The sequence below is a fragment of the Canis lupus genome, chromosome 33, assembly GCF_011100685.1.
Source record: "Canis lupus familiaris isolate Mischka breed German Shepherd chromosome 33, alternate assembly UU_Cfam_GSD_1.0, whole genome shotgun sequence".
Lineage (NCBI taxonomy): Eukaryota > Metazoa > Chordata > Mammalia > Carnivora > Canidae > Canis > Canis lupus.
The window spans coordinates 28692649-28706454 of NC_049254.1; the positions used below are offsets into that span (position 1 = coordinate 28692649).

Sequence of the window (13806 nt, forward strand, 5' to 3'; positions counted from 1 at the left end):
GGAAGCACCTGAGAGGGCCTGGGGGCCTAGAGAACTGACCTGGTGATGAGAGCCTTAGAACTTTCAGTCCCTACCCTCGTCCTCTGGAGAAGGGACAGAGGCTGGAGGTTGACTCACCAATGGCCGATGACTTAGTCAATTGTGCTGACATAAAGAAACCCCCATAAAAACCCAAAGGGACAGAGTTCGCAGAGCTTCCACATGGGTAAACATGTAGAGAGCTGGGGAGCATGGCTTTCTGGGAAAGAGCATGGAAGCTCCACACCCTTCTCCCCCCAGGCCTTGCCCTATGAACCTCTTCTGTCTGTTCATCCTGAGTTACATTCTTTTATAATAAATCAGTGATCTAGTAAGTAAACTATTTATTTTCAGTTCTGTGAGCCACTGGAGAAAATGAATCCAACCCCAGCTGGGTATCATAGGGACCACTGATCTATATATGGCTGGTCAGAAGCACAGGTAATAGGCACCCGGATTTGCAGTTGCATCTGATGAAGGAAGGAGGACAATCTTATGGGACTGAGCCCTTAACCTCTGGGATCTGATGCTGTCTTCCGGTAGATCAGAAGTGTCAGAAGTGAGTTAACTGCTTGGTGGTGTGGGAAAAACACACATCAGAAATGAACGAATCAATACATCTTGTTTTAGAATCCTTGAACAGACCTTTCTAGGTGGCCACATTAATTTAATTTTATTCTTTTTTTTTTTTTTTTTAAGTAGGCTCCATGCCCAGCACGGAGCCCAACTTGAGGCTTGAACTCATCCCCTTGAGAACAAGACCTGAGCTGAGATCAAGAGTCGGATGCTTAATGGACTGAGCCATCCTGGCACCCCTCATTAGTTTTATTTTAAAATTCATTCATTTCTCCCCATATTCCCCCCTCACTGAGCTCATTAGTAATGCATAGTTAGAATTTTGTCTTTTAAATCTTTTTCCATTCCCCTTGAATCAGCTTTCCTTTAGAATCTCCGTTCACAGCATTTTTCCTTCTCTATGCCTTTTTTTTAATGTTATCTTTTTTTTTTTAATTTTTATTTATTTATGATAGTCACACAGAGAGAGAGAGAGAGAGAGAGGCAGAGACACAGGCAGAGGGAGAAGCAGGCTCCATGCACCGGGAGCCCGACGTGGGATTCAATCCCGGGTCTCCAGGATTGCGCCCTGGGCCAAAGGCAGGCACCAAACTGCTGCACCACCCAGGGATCCCCTCTATGCCTTTTGAAATGTATCTTTCTCACATCTATAGGCTGTATGAGGCCATACCTACAAGTGGATGGATTCAGAGCAGTGTTCCCCTCTCCCAAGCCCTGCTTCCTTTCCATTCTGACACTGAGCAAGGTGGGTCAAGACTGCGTGAGATGCTGGCTTCAAAGTGAATGAGGTTTGCAGCTGACTTCTGGACAATTATCTATTTTTCTTCCTAAGCGGCTTAGCGCTGTCATCTTGGATGTTTATGATGAGTGACTGACTCCTGCCAACACACTGGTATAAATCTTTTTAAAGCCCAGTGTAACCATAGACTAAACATCCTTAAAAGATACTTTATACACCTGCCACCAGATGGTGGGATGGGAGGGAAGACAATGTTGAAGACCCTTAAGGTGAACATTCTAGTTTCACTGGAAGCCAAGGAAGAGGACCATACGTGGGGAAAACAGGCTCTAAATCCTTGCTGGCCATGCTAGGAGTCTGGTGGGGAAGGGTCTGTGCTGGGGGAAACACAGGACCTCTGAATGGAGAGAATGCCCTACAAAAAGGCATGTTACGAACATAATAAGAGAGATGGGTAAAAACGTCTGCAGCCAGACAAAGGTGATCTAAGACAATTATGAGAGTTCTGGAATCACAAAGTGACAAGAACCTCAAAATAGAAAAATGGCTTGGAAGATGAGAATATTAAAAAAAAAAATTAAAAAGGTAGTAAGAGGGGAATGGTACATCTGCAGAGCAGAATTTCATAGTTACGGAAAGTGACCTTATAAAATTATATAAATAAAAATATTGTGCAGCCACTAGGTTTAAAAGCAGGTTACAAAAGAGTATATTCTGTTAGAGAGATACATAAATATTCTGGAAAGATATGTAAAACCAGTGCTTCTCAGACTTTAACATGCATACAAATCTGCATATTGATCAAATCAAGGCATCTGGTTAAAATTCAGATTCTGATTCTGTAGGTCTGGAGTGGAGGTGAAGCCGGCGCTGCTGGTGCCTGGGCCACGCGTCGTGGCCGGGGAAGACACCCAGGTATCAACAGTCATGCTTAATGGGTGAGGAGACTACTTACTACAATTTCCTTCTTCCCCTTCAACTTATATCTATTTCTAACTTGAGTTTAAAAAGGAAAATTAAAAAAAAATAAATTAAAAAAATAAAAAATAAATAAAATAAAAAATAAAAAGGAAAATTAGGGCAGCCCCAGTGGCTTAGCGGTTTAGCATCTCCTTCAGCCTGGGGCATGATCCTGGAGACCCCGGATCGAGTCCCACTTCGGGCTCCCTGCATGGGGCCGGCTTCTCCCTCTGCCTGTGTCTCCGCCCCGCCCCCCCCCCCTCTGTGTCTCTCATAAATAAATAAAATCTTAAAAAAAAGGAAAATTAATGGGTATGTGTTATTTTATATTATAATAAAACAACATTAATTATTCTAAAGAGAGAAAAGAGGGGAAGCAAACCTAGAGGATGTGCTAGATGCAAGGGGACCTGATGTAAAAGCCAAGCAAAGGAGGAAATGCACGCCTGAGAAAAGGCGAGCAGCCAGGGGATGCCAGGGGTAGAAGGCCAACTTGCTTGGGTCTGTGGAATAAACAGACACAATAAACAGACACGTTTGATGTGGAAAGAAAATAAAAAGAAGCTCAGGGAGAGGTGCAGACGTGAGCTGGAGGGTGGGTGCAGGGGTGCAGGCGGCTGGCCTTGCCAGGTGCCCACAGGAGTCCACTTGGGCCCGTGCAACCTCCTACCCCTGAGACCGAAGAGCTTGTGAGAAGGGTTTGTCCTACCTCTCCAGCTTGAAAGAACAAGGAATGGAATCTGCACGCAACTAGAAAGCTAATAGAAACTTTTAGAAAGGCAGGCCATGGCTTGTGCCTAAACTCAGAATATCATGGAACGGGATGACTCCCAGGAATGTAGGAGAGAGGGACTCTCAAGACTGTGACTTGGCCAAACGGGATGGGATGACTCCCAGGAATGTAGGAGAGAGGGACTCTCAAGACTGTGATTTGGCCAAACGGAGCCGGGCTCTCCACCTCATGGGACTTGGGTAGGGCCTTTGTCCCCAAGAAGTCTGCATAGAGAAGAAGCGATTCTCTCCTGCAGAGAATACAGCCTCAGCCCTCGCCCCGGGAAGGCACTGACTGTCACCGGTGACGATAACAGAAGTGACTGTGGTGAGAGCCCTGTTGTTTGACACAAAACACTGAGTGACAAGCCACTGATTGCACAGGGCGGCATCACCGGGGAGGGGGTGAAATTCAGGTGTTCCCCATTCCTTAACCAACCCCGAGGGCAGGTGCTGTTTATTATCAGCCACTATTCACTGCCTTGCACCACTAAAACAGGTGCAAAAATCATGCGGTGACGTCAACACACCATGGAGGAGCTACCCCATGGCTGGGACAGAGCCATCCGGACGGCAGCCTGCCCTCTGCTGGACATGATGATGACAATTTGGGTGAAAGGGGAAGGAAGAAAAGTCTCAGGATCAGAGAGAAATCCTGGCCCAGGCCAGGAGTCCACAAACACAAACACAAAGGGTGGGGTGGGAGGAATGCAGGAACTTAGAGAAGAGTCAATGGATGGATATAGGGGTAAATCACCTGCAGACTACCTAGTATTTGATGAACTCTGAAAAAGATCACTAGATGCCACTTTGAGCAACGCCCTGCAGCTCCCTTCCTTTCCCTCAACCCTTTATGGGGCTTTCCCCTAGATCCATTCTTCCTCCACGGTTCACGCTTCCATCCACCAAGAAATCGAAGCCTTTTCTGGTACAGCCTATTTAGGGAGCTGTTTGACTTGAGGAGGTCTGAAGCACTGGCTCACGGGAGGCCTGTCAGGGCCAGGAGGCGCCAGGAGGACTTGGCAGCGGGCATCGCCCACCTCCTGCTCCCTGGCTCAGCCCCGGGGCTCCCACGTCTCCGCACTCCCACCTGTCCACTCCCTCTCTGCCACCTGACGGGCTCCTCTTCCAATAGGGTGCTTGCACCTGGGATTCAACGCTCCCGTGCCTTGGGCCCTCCTCCCTCCCTCCCTCCAATTATTCTGAAGCCCTTTTCCACGGCGTCATCTGAGCCTCTCTGTTTCTAACACTTAGAAGGTTTCAGACTAAGGTGTGCAGGCTTGTGGTGCAATCACGACTCTTAGCTCTAAAATCCCCTCTTTCAAAAACCTTGACCATTTTGCAGGAGTGTCCTCGCATTGGGTGAACAGCTCTCAAATATCTTGAACGTCTTGCCTGATTTCGGCCTCCTCTTTCTACATAGAAAGTTCTAGGCTTTCTTCTATTTTTGGGTGCAGGCTACTCCGTCCTGGGATCCGTTTCAGAGTGCTCTACGGCTCAGTGCTGGCGTTAAGAAGTGAGATGAACACCAGAAAGCCAACGAGGCAAATCCGTACGTATCCCAGGCAGCCCCTGTGACGCACAGATTCCTTCCTGAACATAAGCATTAAAAGATCCTGAACCCAGGTGAAAGCTTGCCTAAGTAGTGATTTTTTTTTTTTTTTAGAAAAGGACATACACCGCTTTCCATACTGTTTTACATTAAGCCAAATCTCAAAAAAAAAAAAAAAAAAAAAAAAATCCTGAAGCCTCCAGTTATGGAATGGATAAGTCACAGAAATAAAAGGTCCTGGGCCCCCTGGGTGGCTCAGTGGGTGAGCACCTGCCTTCAGTTCAGGTCGTGATCCCGGGGTCCTGGGATCGAGTTCTGCACTGGGCTCCCCGCAGGGAGCCTGCTTCTCCCTCTGCCTGTGTCTCTCATGAATAAATAAAATCTTAAAAAAAAAAAAAAAAAAGAACTAAAAGGTCCTGCATAGGGAACGTAGTCCGTGGTCGTGTGATAGTGCTGCATGGTGACAGATGGTCGCTACACATGTGGTGAGCACAGCATACTGCACGGACTTGTCAAATCACGATGTCATACACCTGACACTAATGTAACATTGTGTGTCGACTCTACTCCAATTTAAGAAAACCCAACAATGAAAGCTGCCTTTTGTTTTGTCTGAAGATCTAATTGGTTTTGTTAAATGCTTCATGAGTCAGGGAGTTCCCTCTAGCAAGTGGAGAGAAGCTCCTGAAGCTACCGTTTCAAGCACTGATATTGAAAAATAATTAAAAAAATAAAAAAAATTTTGACTACTTTTTAATTTTTAAAAAGCCTAACCTTTGATAACTTCCTCCTCTTGTTAAACTGAGTACACCTCTGTGATGTTGTGATATGGTAAGAAATATCGATTTGGTCTTCCCTCCTGGTTCTTAACATAAGAGCTCCTAAAATCCTTGAAATTTCTCTTTTTTATTTTTATTTTTTTAAACATTTTTTAAAATTTTTATTTATTTATGATAGTCACAGAGAGAGAGAGGCAGAGACATAGGCAGAGGGAGAAGCAGGCTCCATGCACCGAGAGCCCGACGTGGGATTCGATCCCGGGTCTCCAGGATCGTGCCCTGGGCCAAAGGCAGGCGCCAAACCACTGCGCCACCCAGGGATCCCTCTCTCTCTTTTTTAAAAGATTTTATTTTTATTTATTCATCAGAGACACACAGAGAGAGGCAGAGACACAGGCAGAGGGAGAAGCAGGCTCCCCAGGGGGAGCCTGATGCAGAACTCAATCCCAGGACCCAGGGGGATCATAACCTGAGTCAAAGATAGAGGCTCAACCATTGAGCCACCCAGGTGCCCCAAATCCTTGGAATCTGAGTGAAAGAGGTGACAGTGACATCTTTTCTTATTCATAAGGTGCCTCTTGCAACCACACCTCAGTTTATGCTAATGAAGTAACTCTTGAGGATGGGGCTGGTTGCCACAGGAAGCAATCAGAGGGTTGGAAATTTCAGCCCCACCTCCAACCTCCAATGGTCAATGACCAATGATTTCATAAATCCATACTCTGTAATGGAACCCCACCCCCCTAAAAATCCTAAACAATGAAGTTCAGAGAAATTCTGGGTTGGTGAACACATAAAGGTGCGGGGAAGGTGGTGCACCTGGGAAAGCCTGGAAGCTTTGATCACCTGCCCTATACCTGCCCATGCATCTCCTCCATGTGGCTGTTCCTGTGTATCCTTTATAATCAACTGGTAATATTAAGTTTCTTGCACATGTGATCCAACTCCTCTGTATCTGTAGGCTCTGGATGCTGTTCTTGCAAATTACTGCACCTGAGGAGGGGGTCATGGGAACCTCGGATTCAGGCTGGTGAGAAGTTCCAGAGGCCTAGACTTGGGACTGTCTGAGGTGGGGCCAATCCTGGGACCCTGAGACCTTAACCTGCGATGTCTGGCACGAATTCTGGAAAAATGTCAGAATCACCTGGTGTGAGGAAAACCTCCACGCATTTCGTGTGTGAGAAGCTTTGTGAGTAAAAACCAGTTCATAATAGCATGGGCCACCGTTTGGTGTCGACTTGGGTCCGTCACGATGAGTATCTGTGCTTATGTGCTTTTATGGCACGATAGTGTCGTTAGGGATTACTAAATAAGATAGGGTTGTCTACTGCTCAGTGGCCCCAGCTTCCTACTTAAAAAAAAAACCCAGACATTAATTCTGTGAGCTCCTTCCTCTGTTCTATAGGACTCTAAATATATCTGCTTCTAGAAGTGCTTCCTGAGTCTTTCTCTTAGGCTGTCCACTGTAACCTCTTGCTAGTTTGCAGTCAGGATAAAGCCAATGCCCCAAATCGCCAGTCATCCTAGATGGATATGCAATTCCAAGTCTCCAGACTCTGGCCTGAAAGTGGCTCCATGCTGGGCACGTCGACAGACCTTTACGTCAGTTAAGTCTCTAAGTTTTTTACTTTATTGTTTTATTTGGTTAATTTTTAAATTTATGCTCAAAGAAAGTACAATAAGGAAACTTCCTAACAGAAAGCTTTATGAGCAAAGAAAATACCAGTGAAGACATGAACTGCCAGGGATACTCCCAGGGAACAGGAACTGGCACTTTTACACGTGTTAAATAAGACCACGTCTACTTTTGGTCCAGTGAACTTCGAATATGGACTGTTGGTACACTCATCTATAGGATGAGGGTCAAACTTATCCTAAAATAAAGTACTGAATGTTATTATTCCCATTATATCCTAGATCCCAGAATTTCGTTCCATAATTTCTCAGCTGTTTTTTTTTTTTTTTTAAATTTCTCAGCTCTTGATATTAGAAGATGTCAGTGAAAGTGATCTTGAATGAGTCACACTGCTTTTCTCAAGGGACTGAAGCCACCCTCCATCCTGCAGCCTGACCTGATTCTCTTCATCAGCGGCTGTGCTGCTCTGGGACACCTGCTGCTTCCACAATGGATACAGATTAGAGTCTAAAGCCTCAGGCTGCCCATCAGACACCCCAACAGCTTGGTCCCCATGTACTCTGCCAAACTAACCCTCTACTCCGTCGTCTTCTCCTCCTGTCCCCAGCCACCCCACACACACCGTCCCTGGAACCCCACTGACCCAGGCTGCCCCCAGACCTTGAAGATGTTCTTGCTGCCTGGATTCCTTCTCCCTCCACACCTGCCAGTCAAAGTCTTCCAAAATCTCTACTTTCATCCACTCCAAGAAGGACTCAGGAGGCTCTTCTACTTTGCTAGGCATGCTTGCTCCCTCCCTCCCCGCCTCCTACCTAATTTCTTGTATTAACACCCCACAGTCAGGGCTGTTTCGGAATGTGCTGGAAAGCGCTCGGCTTTCCGCATACCTCCCAGCCCAGGAGCTGAAAAGTAAGGGAAAGGGGTAGAGACCCAAGTCTTGTGCACGGACAACCATGCCAGGGCTTTGCCCTGCCACCCCCTTATTTCTGCATACTCACGGTTTCCACAGTTGAGACCACCAAGCCCAAATGGGCAACTGCAAGTCAACAACAACAACAAAAGAACGAGAATTAATTTTAAAAGTCAAAAGAAATAACTGAGGCAATCTACCCAAGTAACTTACTTATTAAAGATTTATTTTAATTAATTTATTTTAGTTTCAGAGGTAGAGTTTAGTGATTCATCAGTTGCATATGACACCTGTGCTCATTCCATCATGTGCCCTTCTTACTGCCCATTAGCCAGTTATGCCATCTCCCCACCACCACCCCTCCAGCTACCCTCAGTTGTTTCCTAGAGTTAAGAGTCTCTCATGGCTTGCCTCCCTCTCTTTTTCATCCTATTTTATTTTTTCTTCCTTCCCCTGTGGATCCTCTGTTTTGTTTCTTAAATTCCACATATGAGTGAAATCATAGGATATTTGTCTTTCTCTGATTGACTTATTTCACTTAGCAAACACCCTCTAGTTTCATCCATGTTGTTGCAAACCCAAGTAACTTCTAAATAAGTTCAAATTCATCAGAATAAATGAGCAGGGAGCCTACCTCATACAGGTTTCATTTTCAAGCCTATATCCATCTTCGCATGCTAAAAGAGAAAAGGAAAATCCATGAATATGATCCAGGTTGGCCCAAACTGACAGTTATTAGACACCAGCCGCTTTAAAGTCCACAAGAATCTTCTAGAACCAGAAGTTTACAAATAGCTTTAGAATTATCTATAACCGGGGGATCCCTGGGTGGCTCAGCGGTTTAGCGCCGCCTTCAGCTCAGGGCGTGAACCTGGAGACCCGGGATTGGGATCGAGTCCCGCATCGGGCTCCCTGCAAGGAGCCTGCTTCTCCCTCTGCCTGTGTCTCTGCCTCTCTCTTTCTCTGTGTCTCTCATGAATAAATAAAATCTTAAAAAAAAAAAAAAAAAAAGAATTATCTATAACCTGTCAGCTCAACTCTTAATTTTATCACAAAATTGTCTTAAACCTATGAGTGGCTCTCAGTTTGCCATGTATAAGAAAAAAAGGATCGTGATAGCAATCGTAATATCTACCTTATAGTTTCTTGGAGGGAATTAAGTAGAGCAAGGCATGCAAATGGCTTGGCATGGTGCCTGGCACATAATTACCACTGAATAAATGATTATAGTTATTACTGTCCAACGAATGCAATTCTTTTGGGAAGTTCTCTGTGGCCCGTGTACCATCCTTCCATATGCACAAAGACAAATGATCTACCTTCTTTAACGTAAGTCAAACCTTTGACCTGCTGTTGACTCCATCAACCCCTTCCAAGAGGAAGAAGGAGCTGTGCCATCCTCTGGGACACGGTCCTGGTGGGTGCCTCAATTTTCATAGGAGAATGCTCGCCCTGTCTATCGTCTGCGCAGAGGATTCTGGACATACGTAGGGGAGTGCTAATCAGCACAGCACCCAAGAACATAATGTGGAACCCTCTGGTGGTGCTGCTCAGGGACTGAAGGGCTGTGGCCCAGCCATTCCTGGGGTCAGCAGTTCTTGAATTTATTTGAACACAGAACATTTCCAACACTAAATAAGCTGATGGAACAGCATGAACTATAATGCATGCTGAGATGAAAGCAGACAATAAAAAATGGCTTCATAGTCAAATTCATCGCTGCAAGAAGTGATAGAAATTCGTTTCATGAATAATGTACGATACACACTGCATAAAAGATCACAGATAAGAGAAGGTACATAGCGTAGAGCGGGGATCCCTGGGCAGAGAGACACATGCTAATGGTGAATGTGCGTGTCAGCAGTGCACACCGCTGGGGCGGGGGGTTGGTGCACACCCTCCTGGGCCGGGACGGGAGCTCTCTCGGAGGCATTCTGGATGCTCTGTTACGGATTAACGCCTAATAATATCAACTTAGGTAGATGCACTCAGTGCTGCTCTTCCTTCTGTTTTTAATGTTAAATGCTAAATTTTTCTGGCATCTATTTTGTTGTCAGAGATCACTGACATGTCACTAGAGTTGACTGGAACAGTTCAGAAAATGCTGCTCTAAATAGTCTGCGATTCTCTTACAGCAAGCAGATCGTGAGAGCTGCAAGCCTGGACTGAGCTGTTCTGGCTCCACAGAGCTTTTCTTTTCTTTTTATTATTATTATTATTATTATTTAAAAAATGTTTTTATTGGAGTTCAATTTGCTAACATATAGCATAACACCCAGTGCTCATCCTGCCAAGTGCCCCCCTCAGTGCCCGTCACCCAGTCACCCCAACCCCCACTCACCTCCCCTTCCACTACCCCTTGTTTGTTTCCCAGAGTTAGGAGTCTCTCATGTTCTGTCTCCCTCACTGATATTTTCATTCATTTTCTCTCCTTTCCTTTTATTCCCTTTCACTAATTTTTATATTCCCCAAATGAATGAGACCCTATAATGTTTGTCCTTTTCTGATTGACTCATTTCACTCAGCATAATACCCTCCAGTTCCATCCACATTGAAGCAAATGGTGGGTATTTGTCGTTTCTAATGGCTGAGGAATATCCCATTGTATACACAGACCACAGCTTCTTTATCCATCATCTGTCGATGGACACCCAGGCTCCTTCCACAGTTTGGCTATTGTGGCCATTGCTGCTATAAACATCGGGGTGCAGGTGTCCTGGCGTTTCATTGCATCTGCATCTTTGGGGTAAATCCCCAGCAGTGCAATTGCCGGGTCATAGGGCAGGTCTATTTTTAACTCTTTGAGGAACCTCCACACAGTTTCCAGAGTGGCTGCACCAGGTCACATTCCCACCAACAGTGCAAGCGGGTTCCCCTTTCTCCACATCCTCTCCAACATTTGTTGTTTCCTGCCTTGTTAATGTTCCCCATTCTCACTGGTGTGAGGTGGGATCTCATTGTGGTTTTGATTTGTATTTCCCTGATGGCCAGTGATGCGGAGCATTTTCTCATGTGCTTGTTGGCCATGTCTATGTCTTCCTCTGTGAATCCACAGAGCTTTTCCTGAGCTACATTCTCTTGCATCAGGGGCTCTTATAAATAGCAGCAGCATTGGGGAAATCCCTGGGACTTGCTGCCACGATACCATACGGTAACCTCTCAATGAGGACGCCCCAAAGAAAGTTCCCTTGGGCCTTCGGTCCTAAAAAGATGAGGATGCTTCTGAACAATTGTACTTTATTTTATGGACACTGACTCTTTCTAAAGCCCTATTTCTCTCTTTGCCTCGGTATCCAGGAAGCTCAGAACTTGAGCGAGTGGCCTACCTTTAGCAAACATGTAGGACCTGATAGCCTATCTTTCTGCATCTTTTGCAACAAAGTAGGGCAAAATCGTCACATCTGCTTTAGGGAAGGAGGAACGAGGCCCCTCTCCCATATCTTTGACACCTTTGAGTCTCCTGGGGCCTTCTCTAAGGAACAAGCTGGGCACTCCTGCTTCCCTGGGTGTGGAGAGCATCATGCCCTGGCAGTCCTCATGCTACAGCAGCTTGTGGGAGCCGGAAAGCCACCCCTGAGCGCCCCATGCATGGCTGTGTCTGCAGGCAGCTTCACAGGCACCGCTGGTGTGCCCGTGACTCATCCCCATCCATCTCAGCACTGAGGCAGGCTGATGTCACACCAGCCTGTTCTATTCTGAACACTTCTTCCTGGAAATGTTTTTACATCAGATCTACCCACCCAACCCTCATCTGCTGGGTGGGAGCTTTCCACCCTGTGGCTGTCATCCAGCCAGACGTAACGTCCATCTGTTGTCCTGCCTACAAGCTGATGGGCTGGGCTGTTTTCACTTGGCTTCAGAAGTGGCCCGACTTCCTGGTGTTAATGGTACTTCTTTACTTCAAATGGGTTTGTTCAGTCATTTCATCAAAGACAGAGTGACCACGGTTCTTGGAGGAAAAGCTCATCATAAGATGCTCCAGTGCTCCTTAGGCTCTAGCTCCTCTTCACATACTAGCAGGACTCTGACCCATGGGGCACTGAAGACAAAAACGAATGTAGCAACAGCTGGTAGTAGTGCCCAGGCCAGGCTTCCCATACTGAACTAGTCAATGCAAATCTCTGGCCCTTTTATAAGTAAGTGGGGAGTCTTCAAGACTCTTGTTTCCAAGACCTCCTACTCTTGTCCGATCCCATTTGCAGACCCGTCATCCATTTGTTAACTCGACAGACATTTGTTAAAGCCGACAGACATTTGTTAAAGCCCACATTTGTGCTAAGGATATTCTAGACATAGGTCTGGCTTTCAAGGCATTGGTGAGAGAAAGAGGCCTGTCAGAAGGACACCTACTTTAATTTTAGGATGCTTTGGAAGTCTGAAGACACGGGGAAGCTATTTTATGTGAGGACTATGTATGTGTACAACAGAGAGCAATATAGGCTTGCTAATGTATAGCTTTAGGAAACACACCCACACACCCCTATCCTCCATCTATACTGAGGACTGACCTCAGATTTGAGGTGTCCAAAAGGGGCTTTATTTTAAACACCTCTGTGCTCCAGCACCAATGGCCAGAAGGTGTCACTGCAACCCATCAGAACCCAGCCAACAGGGCTGTGGCCCAAGGAGCTGCCGATTCCATTCATCAGAGGCCTGGTGGCCATGGATGAAAGTCCAACCAACAAGGATACTGCAGAAATGAGGCTTTGCAGGGACCTTGGCAACAAGCCCGAGAGCTGACCAAGGAATCCTCGTGCTGCATCTTGGCTCGTTACTTGATAAACAGAAGGTTGCTGGATGCTGTGTCATTGCATCTGGAAACATCTTTAACAGTCCTGCTATCGCTAGTGCTAGTCTATCAGCCAGACAGTTAAGAAATTGCTGACTTGGAAACAAAGGCAATCGGCGGGGGCCAGCCAGAAGCAAAGGTGGCAGGGCTGTCAGAGACTCCAGAGACTCGGTGCACCGGGGCCACCACTCCCATGGGCCCCATTTCTGTCCATTACCTTCCCAGCCCCCCAGCACGTGGATTTAGCAGAGTTCACCTTCCCACAAGAAGCGGGGTTCAACAAGCCCCAGTTTCCAAGAAGAGCGAGGACTACTTTGCATGAAACCAGGTAAGATGGAACAAGGAAGAGTCATTTCTTTGCATCAAAGAGGCGGACTGACTGTGCGCTGATAAACGCCGGGAGGCCGTCGTGCCTCAGGACTGCAGGCCAGCACACGGGGTCAGCCTCCCCTGCCGAGCCCACCACAGGGCCTGCGTGTGCAGCACACGGTGCGCGCTTTCAAAGCCCCTGTGCATAAACCTCAGTCAGGAGGTCTGAAGGTCAGTGTGCTTTCATCCTCTCCTGATGGAACCAGTCCTCTACCGGGAAGTCCTGATAGAAGTAAGTGGCACGGCCCCTCTCCCTAGCATGTGACTTTTACTCAGAGTCCAGCAACACAGTCACCAGCAGGCGCTGGCCAAGCAGGAAACCTGTCCCTTTTACATTCTAATGTGATGTAATGCTTGGAGCTACCTGACGGACTTTGTGTCTGTTGCTAGTTTGGGGATTACAAATTCCAGCAGGCTTTTATAAAGTCAGGGCTCGGGACTTGCATTAGTTTTGCCTTCAAGTGGCATCCCTGCCGCGCACTCACTGAGCACCCTCTGTTTCTAACTGAACAAATGTTAGTCCCACCTAAATGGTTAGCAGAATTACCTTTCTGCCCTCACACCCTTTGTGAAAACTTTAAAACTGGAACTCACTAAATCGGCCCCATCCTGCGTGAAATACCAGGGAGATGCTAATGGCTTACAAAGCACCTCCATAGGGCAGCCTCGGTGGCTCAGCGGTTTAGCGCCGCCTTCAGCCCAGGGTG

General features: G+C 46.7%; 1 protein-coding gene across 1 annotated transcript in view; it reads right to left on the minus strand.

Annotated features, from left to right (window-relative positions):
• HEG1 (heart development protein with EGF like domains 1) overlaps positions 1-13806 on the minus strand; it is an 89549-nt gene that overhangs the window by 15235 nt on the left and 60508 nt on the right. Inside the window, exons 14-15 of the mRNA XM_038583066.1 lie at positions 8576-8618; positions 8030-8067 (exon numbers count right to left, since the gene is read on the minus strand). Of these exons, the coding sequence (XP_038438994.1) occupies positions 8030-8067; positions 8576-8618 (81 nt within the window). The remainder of the gene's footprint in view (positions 1-8029; positions 8068-8575; positions 8619-13806) is intronic.